At 35.5% G+C, this 20,748-nt stretch overlaps 1 protein-coding gene across 5 annotated transcripts in view; it reads right to left on the bottom strand.

Moving 5' to 3' along the window:
* ADGRL3 (adhesion G protein-coupled receptor L3) overlaps positions 1 to 20,748 on the bottom strand; it is an 844,276-nt gene that overhangs the window by 510,285 nt on the left and 313,243 nt on the right. For all 5 annotated transcript variants that reach the window (XM_032272132.1, XM_032272140.1, XM_032272143.1 and 2 more), the window contains one exon: positions 20,061 to 20,264. In XM_032272132.1, the coding sequence (XP_032128023.1) occupies positions 20,061 to 20,264 (204 nt within the window). The remainder of the gene's footprint in view (positions 1 to 20,060; positions 20,265 to 20,748) is intronic.

Below are 20,748 nucleotides of genomic sequence, written 5' to 3'. Positions count from 1 at the left end.
GCAGATAGAGAAAAGGGTCAAATCACTTATTAAGAAAATCCCAACAGACTAACAGTTGACTTCTAAGCAGAAACTTCACAAACCAAAACAGATTGAGGTCTCTTTTTAGACTACTTAAATAAAAAATAACGCAAGGCAAGAATTTCAAATCTGCCAAACTAAGCTTCATAATGAAGGAGAGAGAGTCTTTCCCAGACAAGCAATGCTAAGAGAATTCTTCACCACTAGACACGATACAAGAAATGCTCAAAGTAGTTCTAAACATTGAAATAAAAGGAAAATACTCACTACCATCAAAGCACACACCACTACAAAGTTCACAGATCCTTTAAAAGCAATTACACAATTGAGAGTACAAAGCAACTAGCTAGTAATACTATGACAGGAATAATACCTCACATATCAATATTAACTTTGAATGTAAAAAATCTAAGTGCTCTACCTAAAAGATTTATTTGGCAAATTGCGTAAAAATAAACAAATAAATAAATAAATAATAAGACCCTACTGTCTGTTGTCTATAAGAGACCCACCTAATGTCTAATGACATCCACAGGTTCAAAGTAAAGGGGTGGTGACTTATATATCATGTAAATGCAAAACAAAAAAGAGCAGGGATGATTATACTTGTATCATTTAAAAGACACTTTAAACCAACAGCACTAAAAGAAGACAAAGAAGGGCATTATATAATGATAAAGGGTTCAGTGCAGTAAGAAGATTTACCTACCCTAAATATTAATATATATGCACCCAACAGCAGGGCACCCAGATTTATAAAATACATACTGCTAGACCCAACAAAAGAGACAGATATCCATACAATAATAATGATGGACTTCGACACCCCACTGAGAGCACTAGACAGATCATCAATGCAGAAAACAAACAAACTCAGGACTTAAACTAGACTCGACCAAATGAGTCTAGCAGATATCTACAAATCATTCTACACAACAAATGTAGAATATACATTTTCCTCATCTGCACATGGAACGTTCTCTAAAATTGACCATATACTTGGTGATAAAACAAGTCTCAATAAGCTCCAAAGAATTGAAATAAAATCCAGTATCATCTTAGACCACAGTGGAATAAAATTAGAAACCAGTACCCCTGGGAACTCTCAAAACGACACAAGTACATGGAAACTAAACAACTTACTCCTGAATGACTTTTGGGTAAACAAAAATATTAAGGGAGAAATCAAAATTTTTTTGGAAACAAATAAAAGAACATACCAAAACCTCTGGAATGCAGCAAAAACAGAATTCAGAGGAAAGTTTATAGTGCTAAATGCCTACATCAAAAAGACAGAAAGATTTCAAATTAACAACCTAATATCAAACCGAAAGGAACTAGAAAAATAAGAAAAAACCAAACTCAAAGCTAGTAGAAGGGAAAAAATAACACAGATCTAGAAGAACTAAATATAATTGAGACTAAAAATACAAAGAATAAATGAAGTAAAAAAATTGGTTCTTTGAAAGGCTGAGCAAAATTGATAGATGCTAGCTAGATAAACAAAGAAGAGAAGATTGAAATAAGCACAATGCCAAAGAAAGACAAAAGATTATCAGAGACTGTTATGAAAATCTCTATGTGCAGAAACTAGAAAACCTAGAGAAGTGGATAAATTCTTGGAAATAATCTTACAAGACTGAACAAGAAAACAAATGCAATCCTGAACAGGCCAATAATTAGTTACAAAAATGAATCAGTAGTAAAATAAATCTACCAATGAGAAAAATCCCAGGACCACATGGAGTCACACCTGAATTCTACCAGATGTACAAAGAAAAGCTGGTACCAAACTGACTGAAACTGCTCCAAAAGTTTGAGGAGAAGGTATTCCTCTTATCACATTCTATGAAATCAGTATCCTCCTAATACCAAAATCTGGCAAGGAAAAAACAAAACTAGAGACCAACATCCCCCATGAACACGATGCAAAAATCCTCAACAAAATACTAGCAAACCAAACCCAACAGCTCATCCAAAAAAATAATCCATCACGATCAGATGGGTGCAAGGATGGTTAAACATAAACAATTCAGTAAGTATGATTTACCCCAAACACCAAATCAAAAACAAATGCCAAGTGATCATCTCCATAGACTCAGAGAAAGCATTAGATAGTATCCAACATCCCCTCATGATAAAAACCCTCAACAAAGTAGGCATCAAAAAACACCCTCAATATCGTATGAGCCATATATGACAAACTAATGGCCAACATCGTACTGAATGGGTAAAAGTTGAAAGCATTCCCCCTAAAAACTGAAAAAATATGAGCATGTCCCCTTACCGCTCTTGTTAAACATATTATTGGAAATTCTAGCCAGAGCAATCAAGCAAGAGAAAGAAATAACAGGAATCCAAATTGGAAAAGAGGAAGTCAAATTACCTCTGTTCACTGATGGCATGATCTTATAAAACCTTAAAGACTCTTCCAAAAGATACCTAGACTTTACAAATGACTTCAGTAAATTTTTGGAATACAAAATTGAGACACAAAAATCAGTTGCATTCCTATATACCAGCAATTCTCAGGCTGAGAACGAAATCAAGAACTCAATCCCACTTACATTAGACACACAGAAAAATAGTAAAATACCTATGAATACATTTAATGAAGAGGTTTAAAATCTTCTACAAGGAGAACCACAAAACACTGATGAAGGAAATTGTGGATGACATAAACCAATAGAAAAATGTGCCATGCTCATTCATAGGAAGAGTCAATTATTATTAAAATGACTATACTCCCCAAGGCAATCCAGAGATTCAGCACATTTCCTATCAAATTATCAACATCATTTTTAATGGAATTAGAAAAAACAAGTCTAAAATATATATAAAACCAAAAAGAGGCTGAATAGCTAATGCATTCCTAAGCAACAAGAGCAAAGCTGGAGACATTACATTTTCTGACTTCAAATTGTAAGCCAAGAGTAATCAAAATAGCATGATGTTGGCATAAATGTAGATACATAGGCCAGTGGAACAGAAAAGAACCAAAAATAAAGCCACACAGAGGCAACCAACTAACCTTTGACAAAGCTGACAAAAATAAACAATGGAGAAAGGACACCTTAAGCAATAAATGGTGCTGGGAAAAGTTGGCTAGCCACATGCAGAAAAATGAAACTGGGCCCCTATCTCTCAATGTATACAAAAATTAAGATGGATAAAGACTTAAATGCAAGGCCTGAAACAATAAAAACCCTAGGTGAAAACCCAGAAAAACACTTCTGTACATTGATCTAGGCAAATAATTTATGACTAAGACCTCAAAAGCAAATGCAACAAAAACAAAATTGTGTCACCATTACACAACATACTCATATAAATTCACGTATCCCCTGAATTCACGTATCCCCTGAATCTAAAATAAAATAACAAAAATTGTATACCTGGTACATAGTACTTTTTCACTAAGTTACTTATTACTGTCATTGTTATGAATTTGCATACTTTTTTTCTGCTAAAATGTCAAAAAGAGTGTCTATTTCACCAGTAATAAGTTATTTATTAATAGAACATCATCAGACATTTGAGTGCAAAGCTATGCTTTAGAAATCATAATATTAGAAAATAGATTCTGTGGTCATTTCAAAAAATAGAAAATAGATAACCTAACCATTTTAGACATAAAAAACAATTAAGCATGCTACGATATAGAGGCTAGGGTCAGAACAAAGAAAGGGATCTCTGCAATTTATTTAGATTTATTCAATGGTTTATCATCTAGTTTCTGAGGTTAGCACTAGTGAAACTAGTGAAGATAGTTACAATGAAGTTGATAGAGAAATACAAATGCTCTCAGAGAGATTACAATCTAGCCCAGTTTCCCAGCAAATTCATATTGTCCAAGTCTAAACTAGTTCCTTTGTTTTCGTAAATGAGGGCTCAGACACACAGCCAGAGGTGCTGTCCTGATTCAAGTGGTTTGGAAGTGAGTTGGTGCTAAAACCAGTCTACCTTTTCCTACAGAGATTCAATTTGCCATATCACGATGACTTCAACCTTTGAGAACTTAGGCTGAAACTGCCAAGGGTGCATGTTCAAAATCTTCATCATCACAAGGTCAAGAGATGGAGACCATCCTGGCCAACATGGTGAAACCCTGTCTCCACTTCAAATACAAAAATTAGATGGGCGTGATGGCGGGCGCCTACCATACTAGCTACTCAGGAGGCTGAGGCAGAAGAATCACTTGGACCCAGGAGGCGAAGGTTGTAGTGAAAGGACATTGTGTCACTACACTCCAGCCTGGTGACAGAGACTCAGTCTCAAAAAAAAAAAAAAAAAACATCATACATACATTTTACTAATAAGCCTCCAAGAGAGTATACGATTTAATTCTGGGCCTTCATTGGCCAGAAATATCCTTATCAAAATTCCATCAACTTTTCTGTCAATTTGCTTATTCTTTTGTTTTATGGCAGATAGATTCTTCCCTAATTAAGGCTCCTTTCAGAACATAGAGATTATGCACTACACCTTGTCTTGGGAAGCAAATTCCTTTTTCCGAAGAGTCCCATGTTCTTAATATCTAATGGAACTGAGGCAAAGAAGCTGAACGTAATCCAGTCCTCCTTTTCCAACTGAGCTTTCATTTCATACTTCACTACAGTTTCTCTAATCCCCACTTTCTCTTTGGGTTGCAGTGTATGCCAAACACACAGCAGGTTTAAAATCCCTGCTGATCCATTGGGATGCTACACAGTGCATGACAGAGTTTGGCAAGCATGGTTGAGGCTTTTTTTTTTTTTTTCTTAAAAAAAAAGCATCTAAATAAAACAGAGCTGGTATTACTATCGGTTTTACTCTGTATTTCAAGCCACTGAATCCTCTAGCTACTCCCAGAAGTGCCTATTCATCGAACAGGCATCCTTCCTAATCGGGATGTGACCAAACAGCTGTATTTACAATGAGGCATTAGCCATGGGTTGAATTCCTTAAACACACGCACACGCGGGCACACACACACGCACACGCGGGCACACACACACACACACACACACACATCAACACACATGCAGCATCCTGCAGAAACAAGACTTACAATGAGTGCTTGAAGACTCATTTCTCACTCTGACCCCTGGGGTCAATGATGTCAGAGAAACTATTTCTGAAAAGAGCTCTACAGTGGGAGTGAACAATCAGGACCAACAATAATGAGTAGCTCTTGGAGGTCACAGCTGTTGAGCAGCTAATTGTAACTTGAAAAGCTGAGTCCCAAGTTATTAATGATCTTGCTGATAAAGTTTTTTCCCACTCCAAGTCACACAAGCTTTTATTCTAACTTTGAAGATAAAGCAAAAAGCTGCTCTAGTTATAAATGCAAGACTTTTTCTGTCTAGATGCATTCACGCACATCTGACTGCCTCTCTTCCTCACACACAGTATAAACTGGTGACTTTCATATAACTTAAGGTATGGCTTCTGATTCTAAGATCACTCCTAGGGGGAGAGATCATCAACTTTGCCAAATACTTTGTTTTAGCTTGTTGATTATTTAGTGTTATGAAACAGACTCAATGAAATCAAATAAATAATTTACTCAGAGAACCAAAATGATTCTTTCTTTATTTTATATGCCTATGTTAGGACACACCACCTTCATTTGAAACAAATACACTGTATTACATACTCTAAAGTTAGTCAATGAAGGTGACAAAAACATTTTCATAGGCTAACAAAAATTATACTGGATGATTAAAAAAAACGTCCTGCTTTTCTCAAGAATTACTAAGGGCACAGCAATGCAGACGTGAGGAAATATAAAGTGTACTATTAGAAATTTAGAGAGTACATCACACATGGAAATACTATTACAATAAGCATTCTGTACACTTCAAAGATTATTGAAATCAGTATTGCCCTCTCTGCCTCTTTTTAGGTTTTATCTATTCATTTGTAATTTCTTCCCAAGTAGGAGTTAAATCTTCAGATTTCTATGATGGATCTAGATGCTGTCATTTAGGTACACACAGTAGGTGCATGGTTAATACTTGCTGAAGGAAGGAAATGAAATGCTATAATCATAATGTCTTTCCAGCTGGAAGGCTGTTCATTGCTCTCACCACAGCAAGCCACCAAGGTTCTTGAATGAATCCCTGAGGCTGCCACAGAATGATGCAAGACGCTCACCTCTTTTCCCTTTCCACAACCCCAAGGGGATTAGTAAGCAGCTTCCACAAAGCCCAGAAGCAAAGAACTGAGAACTTTCGCCTGTTAGTATAATGCACGTTAGACTATGGGAAAACAAAACAAAAGAAACAAAACACCCTGTATCCTGTAGGGTGTGGGTAGGAGCAATGCACCTAATTATTTTACCAGGATTCAGGTCTGTGAAAGAACCTGTATGCATACACACACGCTCATTTTCTTTTCTATGTTCTCAACAGGCTTGAAGCGATATGCCAATATAATCGTTGCAATATTTTTTCAGCAACTTCACGCTTTGGTAGGTGGTGTTCTATAAATCACAAATATTTTGCTATTTGCAAAATTAATAACCAGTAAGGAAATATTTATTGAGTTAATACTATGAGCCATGGATTATATTAAATTCTGGCAAATATATAATAAATAAAGTACAGATCCTTACCTCAAGGATTTAATAACCAAATAAGGAAGAAAAATACACATAACCATAATTAAAGAGAATGTGGTAAGTTCTCCAGTACATTTAAGTGCGAAGTGCTGCCATCTACATTTATACTAATTTCCATAAACTGCCAAAAATACACAGATGAATATGTTTCCAATATTCTTGCTTCTCCATAACCTATAAGAGTGAGGAAGTTTTCATCCAGCTCATGTCACTCAATCACCTATCAAATCTCATATTTTCAAAATTAATGAGGCACTACAGAGAGCTGTTAGTATGGTATTTTCAGTAGAATCAGATCATCTACGTAGGGATGCAGGGAAACTTAAATAATGAATTAATATATTATACCACCCCCTCAGAACTAGAATAACAACAAAAGTACAAAATTCCAAAAGGCAAAAATCTATCTCTCCACAGCCTGTGTTTACCAAACTCAGCGCTGAGCCATGGAGCTTTCCAGCCTTGACGAGAGCTGCAAAAAGTACTGTTGCATTAAAAAGAAATCGTTCAAATATCCATATATTCGGCAAAGGTTTTTTGTTTTGTTTTGTTTTGTTTAAGGGAGGGTAGCAAACCCAGTTTCTACATGACAAGACTTTTAGTTGTAGCTCCTGAAAGACCCAGGGAACAGCTGACCAGGAGAGACAGTCAGAAATGCTATCCACATTTTCTCTACTACCCTCTTGCATCTACACCAACACTTTTGAGATCATTCATGTACTTATGCAATTTTCTCTCTGTAGATAATGTCCAAATTTGTGGCTAAATATTCTATTTAATTCTCATTATTTTCAAAATCCCTACAGAACTGGCTCATGGACACCTGGAAATACATCATGCTGAAAACTAAAATCATTAATTTCCTTAGAAACTAGTAATCCTTGCCAACTATTTAATTCAATGTACAGATAAGGAACACAAGCATAGGTTAAATTTAAAGCCATAAAATATTTTTAAAGCCACATATAGTGATTTCAAAGCCCTTTATTTAATATACTCCATTCTAAAGAAATTAATAAAAGCACTTCTAGTTTTTCCACTTTTAAATCTATGGTCATAATGTCTTAAATATTTTGTCCCAAGTACAAATTAAAACTTTAATTGTGCACATTTCAAAGCAGTTAATACATACATTTATAATAAAGTTGCATTTAGAACCATTTGTCATGAAAAAAAATGCTTGTCTTCAGGGCAGAAGTCTTATGAATAGACTTAAAGAAGTAAAAAGCTTTAAATATCATTCCATAAATGTCAAATAATTTCAAATTTAGCAAGAGCTTTACAAATAATCTAGCCCAATCCACTAATGTATAGATGAGATATTAAATAATTTACTTCAATTTACATAGTTTTATAAGTAGCAGATGTTGGATTATAACCAAGGTGATTATATAAATTATCACCCAAATCAGGACATTTTGGGAGTGAAAGAGGACACTGTTGAGGATTACTGCTGAATAGCAGGTATAAACTGAGTCTCTCTGAGCAAACTAGAGCATATGGCTGGCGTAACTATAATACATGAAATACAGTATTTGCTGTTTTAATTGAGGATATCCAATCTGCTGCAGAAGAAAATAAACAAAAAGGATAGATAAAATTATGTGTTAAATATACATACTGGATAGACAAGAACTCAAGATGTACTTAGAATAGAGAGTAACTAAGTAAGCTACAGACATATTATGGAATATCGTTCTGCCAAACATCGATAACAAGAATAGAACAAATAAGAGTTTCACTTAGAGATGAAAAGACCATAAATTTTGCATATTCATAAAGCCCAGATCATATCACTTCCAGATTGTTATTCATTGAATCTAAAATCTGTCTCCTTTAGTGACATCCATTATGGCCTCTTTCTGACCATAATGAGTTCTCTGCTTGAAAAACACAGATGTAAGTCTTGGTAGCTCACCAGATTAATAAGTGAGCTACAGCTGTGGCCAGGTGTCTGAGTCCCGGCATCTCTCCAACGGAGCAAGTCTTGTGGTACTACCTCTAGGCACCTTCCATCTATTGAGCTTCCTTGCATATCTGGTTTTTGTAACCACACCATCAGCAGAAAAAGCTGATGTGAGAGAAAGTGTATCAGGATATTGCAGCATGGCATAAAACAAAATTAAGAAAGTGTGGTCCTTCCACCTCATGGATTCCTATCCTAATTGTGTGAACCTATCCACGTCTGCATCGCTGACTCCAGCTAGAGAATAAATAAACCATACGATTCTCAAATTATGGTACCTCATCTCTTAGCCTTTCAGTTTGCTAGCTTCTATTAGCGCTTACTCAGTATGGTAGGCTATTGTTGGGTCTACAGAAATCCTGTATGGTGGCACATATCTTCAAAATCCCATTAATTTATTTACTCATTCAACAATTGTGAGTATCTTCTACACAGCATTCTCAATTCTGGGTGTTTGGGTTGTGAAGATGAAAGACACATCTTCTGCTCTTAAACAGAGTCCAAGGAGAAAAGCAGATGAGTAAACAGACTAGGTATGATAGGATTGTCATATCCCAACCTCCAGGGACCAAGACAGACTTTCCAGAGGAAGTGACACAGAGAACATAGAACAGACTAAAACAGAGAGAAGAGAGAATAATGGAATCACTAACGCTTACTGCTTACTGCATGCAATAGGATTTTTCTAAGTAATTGATGTGAATTAACTTATGTAATACTCACAACAATTCTATGAGTTATGACTGTTATTATTTCTATTTGAAAAATGAGAGAACGGACGCATAGTGAGGTCATACATCTTTCAAGTGAGTCATGATTGGACACCTGGCATTCTGGACCAAGCATCCATCTTCTTAATGACTAAATTACACTGCTTCACACCCCAAGTGCCAAGAGCTAAAAGATCACTGGAAGTTAGAAAGGCAACAAAAGAGAGGAAAGGGCACAGTGGTGAGAAAACGCAACCAAGAAAAGTGGAGTCTGAACACCGTGAAGGAGCCAGGAACTGTACAATAAGATGCTGTTAGAGGGGGAAGGCCCAGACAATGAGAAGGCTTTAAGTTAGCTGAGTTTTAAAGCTCTTACATTATTGTCTCCTTTGCCATACTGCTCTACAACTCAAAGTCTACACTACAATCTTGTTTAATACTTTCATAATTTAAAATTAATACCTTGAAGTGAAAACATTAAGTAGCATAAAAAATAAAAACCAAAAGAAAGACTCAAAATTTTCAATTAATAACAATATTCTTTTAATTTTCTCAGCATCTTACAAAAAATCCAAATGGAAGATTCTTTAAACTTAACAAAAACTTAAAGTGGCATTCATAGTTAATCTAAAGTAGACTTCTACCCATGAATTACCTAAACATTTCTAACTTGTTTAAATTGCACATATATTATGATCATATATTATGGATATGTACATATGTATATGTATATGTCAATTAAAGATGGGAGAAATGTAATAACAAATAGGTTTCACACAGGTAGCTTTTCAATAATACTGTGTTGCCATAGCTGTGTCTTTAAAGATGACAAAGATTTTGAGAAATAAATTATAGGTAAGAAATAAATCAACAAAATATATATCTTCATAAGCCATTCAAACAATTCTGGTAGATTATATTCCCATTATATGTAATTACATTATTTAATATAAATGAAATCAAATGGATAAACATTAGATGAACAGAAGGGTATATTTTTTCTTTCAGATGAAAAACTGTGGAAATACATTAAATTTATAAGAAGTCTCCAATAAAATTGAGAAATTTATATGTTTTTAAATTCCTGATATTTTTAAATTATGAAAGTATTGTATTTACTTGTTGGCAGAAATAAAGATGACTATAAATACTTCTGTGTCTAAGAAAATGTGTTGCAAATAAGGTTATTTTTTTAATATTTCAAGGCTAGTTTTGATAAACTATTTCATGGCAAATATTTTGGCCCTAGTGTATATTTTGAATTTTAAAGTGACGTTTTTCAAGTTTGCACTTTGTTTTTGCTATAGACTATATGAAAATAGTTATATTTATACTCACCCAGTTGCTGATTCAAAAATATCCCAATGTTTCTCTACTTATGAGGTATTACAACATTCCTAGGATGAAACACTTTAAACTTATTTATTTACATATTTATTTATTTTTTGAGGTAGGGTCTTACTCTGTTGCCCAGGCTAGAGTGCAGCAGCACAGTCATAGCTCACTACAACCTCAAGCTCCTGGGCTTAAATGCAGCCTCTTGAGTACCTGGAACTGCAGGGATGTACGATCACATCCAGTTATTTTTTCTCTTATAAAGACAGGGTGTCACTATGTTACGCAGGCTGGTTTCAAACTTCTTGTCTCAAGTGTTCTTCCCTGCTTTACCTCCTAAAGTGTTAAGATCACGGGCATGAGCCATCATGCCCAGCCAAGTGTATTGCAGTCTTCTAATTTGTGTTCACTCCAACGCTACTTTAGTCTGATAATTTACAATAAACCAATGATCAAAACAAAAAAAAAAAAAATCCAAGGTAAAACAATTTCAAAATGGAGGAAAATCACTAAACTTAGTCATATTTCCTCATTTCTATTACATAAAACTCACAAGCCTACTCCTTCTACTTGTTCTCCTTACAAATATAGCATTTATGAAAGGTCATTGAGTCAATAATTTATCAGTGAGAATCAAAAACAATCATTTTTCTCACCCACTTAGCTCACACTCTGTGACCACACTATTACATCTGTGTGAACTTTCTGTGGATTAGCATTAGCAGAGGCTGCCAAGGGGCAAAGCATAAGAAAAGTATGGAACTCCACTTCAACTTACCAATTTTATCAGCCCATGTCTGATCACTGTCAATGTCTTGTATTTTTCCCTTCCCTAAAGGTAAGTGCATCCCCAGCATCCCTCCTTGTCCATTCCCTGTTCAGGCAATCTCATCAGCCCCAATCAATGTCTTTATCAGCTCTGTCAGAAATTACCAACTTTTATCACTAGCCATCACTTTTCTCTTGACAAAGATTCACATTTTCAGAATCTGCTTTACATTTTTACCTCTAACTCAATATATCTAAGACCAACCTCACCATTATTTTTTTCCTGAAAAGTCAATGCTCCCACTTGACATCCTAATTTTGCAAATGGTACCACCCAGTCACCTCGGCATCTTTGATTCTTCCCTGGACCTCATCTCCTACATCCAATTAGTAGCTCAGTGCTGCTATCTGTGCATGTCTCATATCTTTCCTCTTCTTTCCATCCCCATTGCTATCTCCCCAGTTCAGACACTCATTATCTTCTGCCTTATGGCAATAACCTAACTGATCTTTCTACTTTTAAGTTCCACTCTATCCTAATTTTTCCTACGCAATCCTGGCAGGTTCTAAACTGCAACTCTAATTAAGAGTGTCCAAAGAATCTGCACTACAGACAAAATTATAGAGAGTCTCACCCTGACATTTAAGACCCCCTTATAAGATAGCTACAAAGTGCCTTTCAAACTTCTTGTCTCACTATTTCTTTCCCCACATTCTTGTTGTTGGTTAAATTAGGCTATTTGACATTTTGTCAAAATGGTATAATTCTGTTCAACTGTAATTTTATTCACATAAGTCCGTTCTCTGTGAACACCCTACTCTACTATCTCTCACCTGTGCTTGCAAATTATCATAGGAATTTTTCTCAAGAGTTAGTTAAAATACTACCTTATCTAAAAGAGCTTTATTCATCCTCCTTTCTCCTTTATCCCTATCTCATACCAGGAATGTCATTTCCTCCTTCTTTAAAACATGACAGCATTTTACTGACACCATATTCCACCAAATCACAGAGTTGACTGCATACCTGGTTTACCTAGCAACAGATTGCAAAGTCCTTGAGGAAAGGAACAGTCTTATAAAGGGTTCCATAGATGTTTTAGGCACATGAAATATATGAATTACTGTCTTTCCCAAACATTTACAACCAATGCTCAGTTACCCAAGCTATGAACCCTTGAATGTGCCCAAAATATAAAGCCAGTGTTTTCAAAATCATTTTCATCTTCCCAGTCTACACAGCAATATTAACAAGAAAATAAATTTATTAAACACTCTTCATGTATCTTCCATTATATATCTCTGTTTTGATTATTACAAAACAGAAAGTCAAAAAAAAAGGGATAAACAGTGGTAGGGAACACTTACTAGGTCTCAGGAACTACATGCTTCACCATATCACAACATCACTACAATATATGCATTTTTATATCACCATTTATAGATGTGATAACAAAGATTTTAAGAATATAAGTCACTGGATTTGGCTAAGATAGTCAACAGTAAAGCTGAGAATGAAATAAATCTGACTTCAAAGCCCATTTACTGTAATTCCATACTAGTAGCATCTTTGGAGAAGTAAAAGTAAAATAGTGAAGAAGAATTAAAGCTATCCCTAATAACCAAGAAAAAGAAATAGTTCCTTAAGCAGTAAGAATTAGAAAAAATATCATCAATTTAATTCATTGCATATATGAAAGAAAGAATACATTAGAACACCTGGCCAAATTTCTGCATTTCTGTTTTGGAGACTTATATAAACAGGAAATGCAGATTCTAAAAACAGGAGCATATGGTAGTCTACAAAAGTGTGATGTTTTATGGACATCATCTCACTTGCCCTTTCTTTTCGCCTGAAATTTGTGTTAAGGCTTTTGTAAATACAATGAAAGTTTCCTCTTTGTATCTGGGATACACTTCAGATTTCTATTACATCACACATCGTTTCAGATAAGGGGATAGAGAAGAAAAAGGAAGATTTTTCCTAGTAACTGACTTATGCTGAGAAGTATCTGTCATTATGTGTATACAATTGCTCCTTTGGAACACATACATAATACTCTGAACATGGAAGATACTCAATAATTTAATGAGACAATTTAAAGCAAGTTCTCAATTAAATTCAGAACTAAAACATTTTGGGCCCTAAATGTCAGTTTAGCATCTATTTTTAGTTATTCATATTCTTTGTAAAAAGAACTCAATAGTCAAAAGTATAATTTCTAAAAGTATTTTGAAAAGTTACTCATATGCTTTTCAAAGAGGGAATATAAATTGTAATTTACACCATTAGAGACAAAAGACTGAGCTTATCACATTTTTCTAGAAATACTTGTAGGTCAAGTTCACACATTTATTTTCAATTGGATGCACCATTTTGGTATTTACCATTTGGGGGAAAAGCAGGGTCTTAAAGAAATTCTTTGAAATTATGTTTAGCGCTACAAAGCATTTTTTAAAAATCTCAATAGCTGACCTATTTCCCTAGAGGCCTATTACCTTTCTTCCCACATAGAATCATAATATGACCCTAGATACACATAAGAATTCTGAACAGTGATGTGCAAAGAATGTATTATGCATATCAATTAGACTCGAAGTCTTGTCTAAAATGGCAAACCTCACTGAAAGACACAAATAAATGTGAATGGGGCTTTTATCTGAAATATTATTACAGTGTCATATAGAACAAGGCAGCTAACACAGCACTCTAAAAGGCACATTATATTATTCTCCTGCAGCAAAGAGTTACATCCAAAAGGATGAACTTGTAAAACAGAGTTTTCCGTTGCTGTTGCAACATTGATACCTGTTCTTCCATTAGTATTTCTTTCATCTTCATACCTCCCCACAAATTCCTAGACTTCACCTACACACTTCAGACTACAATGTATTAACAAAATTAGAACCATGTTTTCCAAAAGTTTAGGAGTAAGAAAAGTAAGAACATGAGAACATGCCAGAAAGATTACTCATCATTGTCACATGTGTACGCACAAGCACACTTACATACACATACACACAGACACAGACACACAATTTTCAGACCACTCAAATTCAAAATCAGAAGGAGAATAGAAATTGTTCTGTCAGAAGTAAGGCTGTGGATGAGTGAAAGAGGGAAAAGTCACTTGGATTAAACACTACAACAAATGTTTAAACTGCATTGAAGAGGAGTTAGGTGGTACAGGACATTCGAACCAGCAAAGATAATATTTGCCAAAGGTATAGTGGCAAGCATGGTTTGTCTGGTGAATTGATGCAACTTCCATGTGGCTGAAGGGTAAGACATGAGGGGATGTGATTTGTAGAAGAGAAAAGTGCTTCCTACTAGATTTATTAAACTAGATGTAGGCCTTCTGGCTTACAGGTGTTAAAGCAGCCTACGTTTACTTCTCTCTGTGATTCATTTAGCCCAGTGTGAATGATGTTTCTAGTTAGTGATCTCATACCGCACAAAAGAACTGGCTCTGTTCCCAAATCATGGTGTTACAATCAACCCAACAAATGAGGTTTTGCCAACCTTTCCCTTCCCCTATCAGCTTATTACATCATTGCATGTAAAATTATGTAAGCTTTGCAATTGTGGTCTTGGACTTTCAACTTTGAAAACTCTTCTTCTTTCAGCACAGCTTTTATTTTGGAGACTCTTAATCAATGAGAATATTAACCATTTCCTCAAAATAAAGCATCACTTTACACTTTCATCAAGGGATATGCTATTTAATAACCAGTTATAATTGGGCAAGAGATTAATCAAGGTTCATTTTTGAGGCATTCTCAAAAGACACATGGCAATTACCCTGTCAATATTTTACTGAAGTGTGTTCTATGTTACATTGTTAATGACCGCAAATATGGGCAGAGTAGTCTCCTGCTTCTTTCTAGATTTTGCATCGGAATATTGTACTAAGAACTGAACGAATGCCAAATATATCCAGGCCTGGAAAGACAGCAGAGCTCAAAATTCAGAACTAATCTTGGCTCCACTGTATTCCTGCTAGGTATTACTGGGAAGTAGAAGGAAGGACTGAATGAAAATTCTAGCAGCTGCCCTTATGTTTCTGGATATCTTATCACATCTGGGCCAAAATAAGATGCTTAACAAATAATAATGCTAGCTGTTATTACTTTTTTATTGAGAATCACTTATCCTAAACACATAACATTTTTAGTTTAGTTTTTTTTTTTTTTTTTTTTTTTTTTTTTTTTTTTTCAGATTTTTATATTGTATTTAAGTTATGGGTCCTTAAATTTGGGGCCAGAAAATTGGGTTTTTGTTCAGTTTGTAAATGGTTGGTTAATGACATCATCATTCCTTGCCTACATTCTCCATCTCCTCTTGTCTTTCTTATCTCAGTAAAGGCTAATGCAATCTCTCAAGCCAGATACCTGGCTTTCCCCTTTGGGTTTTCCCTCTGTCTTACTCACACATGCAATGAGTATCTATGTTCTGTTATTTGGCCCTCATCATCACTACCATCACTTATTCCTTGAGTCAAACCCACCAAGGTAACAGACTCTTATATTTCTTACCTATCTGCATCAATAGGATGAACACTCCATCTTGTCTTGGAGCCTCTTTTTGTTAATTCTTCAAATGTGTCACTCCTTGCTTAATTCCTCTAAGATCAACTTAATTATTCCCTCACTCCCATCATCAGGAAAATGTCAAACGCCTCATAATGTTATATCACTATGCTTTTCCTGGCCAGATTTCTGAACACTTTTCCAGATCATTTCTAAACTGATATCTAGAAATTATCCTTGGAACTTCTATGCTCCAATCATCCGAACCAGGCCCTTACGTTGCTGTTTCCTCTACTCACAGTGGTATCTTTCTTCTTCCATTTCTGTGCTTGGCTAACTACTACTTGTCTGTCAGGCTGCAGCTTAGAGGCCACATTATCTTCAGGGGCACCTTCTCTGACCCACCAAATAGATAATCCCCCGACATGCTCCACAGGACATTACGCTCACTCCTATAGTAAGTATTCCTAGTATTGCCTGTTACACAGTTGCTACTGTGTGGGCTCTGGGCCAGGGAATGGCTGGTGACAAGAGTAATTAGATAAGGGATATTTACCTAACCCAATGGGATTAAATTTCCTTTCTTAGAAATCTGAATTAAGAGGCAAGAAGGCAAGCACCAGTTGGTGGTTGGTGCTCTGGCTGGGAGGAATGGTGTGCAATTCAGGTTGACAGTCACTTACAATGACAATGGGCAGAGAAAGCTGTTGGAAAGATTGAGAAAAAAACAGAAGAAAAACTAGTCACACATGAAAAAAAATCCCTGGGTGTAATTTCCTGATATCTAAGATTTAGTACTCCAGGGTTCTTAGAATTCCGTAAGAATGAGATATTCCTAAAATATTATTTCTGCATTTAGTTCTCTCTCTCTCTCTCTCTCTTTCTCTCTCTCTCTCTCTCTCTCACACACACACACACACACACACACACACACACACACACATACACACACACACACACACACACACACACACATACACACACACAGGTTTATAGAAGCCTTCCCACCTATAAACATTAAAACCTATCTATAAACATTAAAACCCCAGTATTAAGGAAAAAGTTCTTTTTAAAAAAGGTTACAGTAGAGCTTGATGTAATTCTCCAAATGAGCTGAACAAATACGCAAGCCTCTTGTGGAAGCATTTTGGCTCTTGCAAAGATTAACTTTAAAATGAATCCAGAGAAGAGTTTTTCAGAAGTTTTCTCAGACCTGAAATACTTTAGCTATTTTCCTACAGCAAATTTGTATTGGCCTGGCACCACTGTCTGTGTGGCTTGTAAGAGCATTATTTGTAGATCTTCTCAATGAACTTTTAATGCATCTGCACTGAGATAAAAAAATAAACCTAGATATACACTGATTGAAAAAATACATTAACATTCCTTTAGCTTCTAGGGAAAGCCGTGATTTCTAGTCATTAACTAGGACATCTGCCCTTAGATTTCCTTCTGCTTTAACATGCTAAAAACAAACTTAGAACTATTTTTTAAAATTCTTCATGCTTTGTTGTTTTACCAAGATGTCCTAATTTGTATGAATACAACCACTCATTAACTCTCAAGTGTTATTAGCTATCAAGAGTCAAATGAATTCAAAGGGGGAAAAAACAAAGTTTAATTTCAAGCCAATAAAGGCATTTTTTCTGTTGTTACAGCTGCTTTCGTTGGATTTGTACTTGCCTGTCTGGCTACCTACAGAACAAACAGAGGTTAATATTTTTTTAAGTAATACCAGTTTTATTTTTGAATCACAGATTGCATTAATAGCAGCTTTTATTGTTTTATTTATTTTTGAGTTTTATAGTCTTAAAGTATCTTGTTTTCATAACAGACTTGTTTTTGTTTTGTGAATGTGAAGGATGGGAGGAAGCGTGAGAACTTGAATTGACTGATATTTTCTTGCTCGAATTCCTCTATGGCTTTTCAATTTAAAGAGCTCAAGATAATGTGATATCTCTTACTTCAATGTCATTTTTAATACCTGTCCAAGCATTCTAGCTGTATATATTGTCTTCTATATTAGGAAAGATTATGCCCCCATAATATTTACTTATTCTTCTTTATTCTTAATACAGGGGATATTCTAAGATGACCTGTATTCACTCTCTGTGTCCTTGATACAATTACTTTCGCACAAAAGCAACTTTCAAAAAGTATCATCTCATCATAACGGATTAACACAATTCTGTTAGTGCCTTTTAAATCACAAGAAGTTAACCTCAGTCTTCATTAATAAGATCACATAAAATTAGCCTGTGCTCTTGTTTTCATCTCTGTCCAAAACAGAATATAACAGCTTTCCTGTTTGTAAATTGATTAAGAAATATGATTTAAAACCCATCACTACCCTGTAACCTGCCATATACATGGCAAAAACTAAAATCTAGCAATGTAGAAAAATCTTATTAAGCTATAGAAATTGGGGAATGTTTAAATTCAGTATAAAATTCTTAGAAAAAACTATTCTAATTGATATTCTAAATTTTTGTCAGAAGACGTTTCCAGCAGCTGTGTGTGTTTATATTAGTTGCTGATTTAAATATTTATAGAATTCATAAAAATTAAACATGATTTCCATATTTCTTAATACTAGAAATTCTGACAAATGTATAGGCATTGGAGTAAATTAATATTCATTATATATTATTGCTTTACAATACAAATCATAAGACAAATTTATGACAAAATCTTTGTGGCTGTTGAAGCACATTCTGGGAATACTAAAAGTATACCCAATTTAGAAAACTTCAAGTTTGAAAAGATAATACAAAAAAAAAAAAACCAGAAAGGGAAAAATGGAAGTTCTTAAAGACTGTTTTCTATGCATTGTCCTTGAATTTTCAGAACACATTGGGCTCTATTCTACGTGCTTCTGTGGAATTGCATGGACTTACCTACCACTTTCCTGCCTGTCTTCACCACTGCTACTGCCAAACCACCACTGCAAAGAAAGGTCAATCTGAATGGAGAGATTTGAGGCTACTGATTGAAGTATGTGAGTTAGGAGATAGAGCCACTGTGAGTGCAAAGTTACCCTTTTACTCTGCCTCATGGCCATGGTAATTGAAGAATTTCATTTAACTTTCACAGGTCTCTCAAATCTCAAATGGATTTATGAAGCACCTCCCTTAGGTCCTGACTGAAACAAAGTATTCCAACTTATTTTACCAGAGAACTCTTTAATGAAGCTTAGAAGATAAACTCAGCTAATACTGTGATATTTCATGTTCTTTTGCTAGTATTACTTATATGTGTATTCCTCTCTAGACATTTTTGGGGAGGAAGAATGACTGTGCTTTAGGAAAGGTTTGATATTCATAGTCCCCCTCAGCAAATGCTTCCCAGCTCTATTCTTTTTCATAAAGAAGGTCACAAATATTATATTCCCTGGGGGAAATGACAGAAATAAGAGTATCCATATGTAGTTTTGTGTGAAAAATAAAAATTATATTGCCTAAATATTATGTAAATAAAAAATGGAATATAAAGTATTGGGGAAAGGAGTAAATATTAAGTTTTGTGGAAATATGGCCTCATGCTCCTCACTGGAGCTTTTAGGGCTGGGTGTCACTTGCTGTATTTTCCAGCTGCAGAGGCAATATTATAAAAAGAATGTTCCACCATTTTCATAAGAAAATTAGGTTGCTTCAGTAACTATAACCTTTATACCAAATTTTACACTTTAAATGACTAATATGCAATCCCTAAGCAAGGTGTCTTAATCATAATCTTTTTAAAATCTTGATAGTTTCCACTGATGAAAGCTTTTTCAAACAAGCAGATGATCAGACATGTTAAAACTTATCTTCCACAACCTTTCAAATTTTACAAAAGTTGAAAGTGTCACTAAAAGAAATTTTAAATTTCCTGTGATAATGCAAGAATACTTCAAACCCAATCAAATATTTTAAATCAAACATTTCAAAATACCGATGAAGTTCTAATGTAGAACCGGCATGCACTGTTAAAACTGGCTAGGATATCATTAAGTGGTAATAACCACAGAAATGAATGCAGACAGTCAACTTACAAGAAGACACATTTGGGGCACTTCCTGGGGCTGAGCCTCTCAGGAGCCCCTGCCCAACCACCCCCAGCCCTCTCTCCCCACCGCTGGCCGCACCTTGGGCTGCAATCTGTGCTCCTTGGGCACCTGGACCACGAACTCCTCTGGTAGCTCCACGGGGCCCTTGTCCGCGATGAGCAGCGGTGCGCTCTGCAGCTGGCTGCTGAAGCAGATGTCTGGGTGGAAGAGCGCCTCCTGGGCTGCGCTCAGCATGTCGCAATGGAGCAGCAAGGGCTGGATGTCGCTCACTGTGCTTGCCACCTGCGGGGACCGCAGGGCGCACCATCAGACCCCTCTCACCTCAGTCCCGCCTCAGGGCGAGCCCCGGTAGAGGCTATTCCCAAGGCTGCTCTCTGTCGCAGGCGATAGGCCCAAGATTCCAGCCACCCCAGGCCCCACTTAGACAACCCTACATTCGAGAGGGTTACATTTCCTGGCCCCTAGTATGATGCTGTCCTAGTTAAACAGTCTTAACTAAGCTGAAAATCCTCATCCTAGCTCTAATAATGATTAGAAATTTAGACATGATTATTGAAAGCACAGTAAACTACCTGAAAAAATATAAATATTATTTTTATTTTTATAGGTTCACAGCACTCTAATGTAAATGAAGGGCACTAATATCTACTACATAAGTATAACTAAGAATATTGGTTCTTGAACTCAATTTTTACACATAAAAAAGTTTGATAAGTTAATGGGTAAAGAAAGTTCCAGAAAGGTGTTTTTAGTTTGTTTATTTGTT

The sequence above is a fragment of the Sapajus apella genome, unplaced genomic scaffold, assembly GCF_009761245.1.
Source record: "Sapajus apella isolate SASKATOON/1434 unplaced genomic scaffold, GSC_monkey_1.0 scaffold5, whole genome shotgun sequence".
In the NCBI taxonomy this organism is placed as follows: domain Eukaryota; kingdom Metazoa; phylum Chordata; class Mammalia; order Primates; family Cebidae; genus Sapajus; species Sapajus apella.
This window is presented reverse-complemented; position numbering and strand designations above follow the sequence as displayed.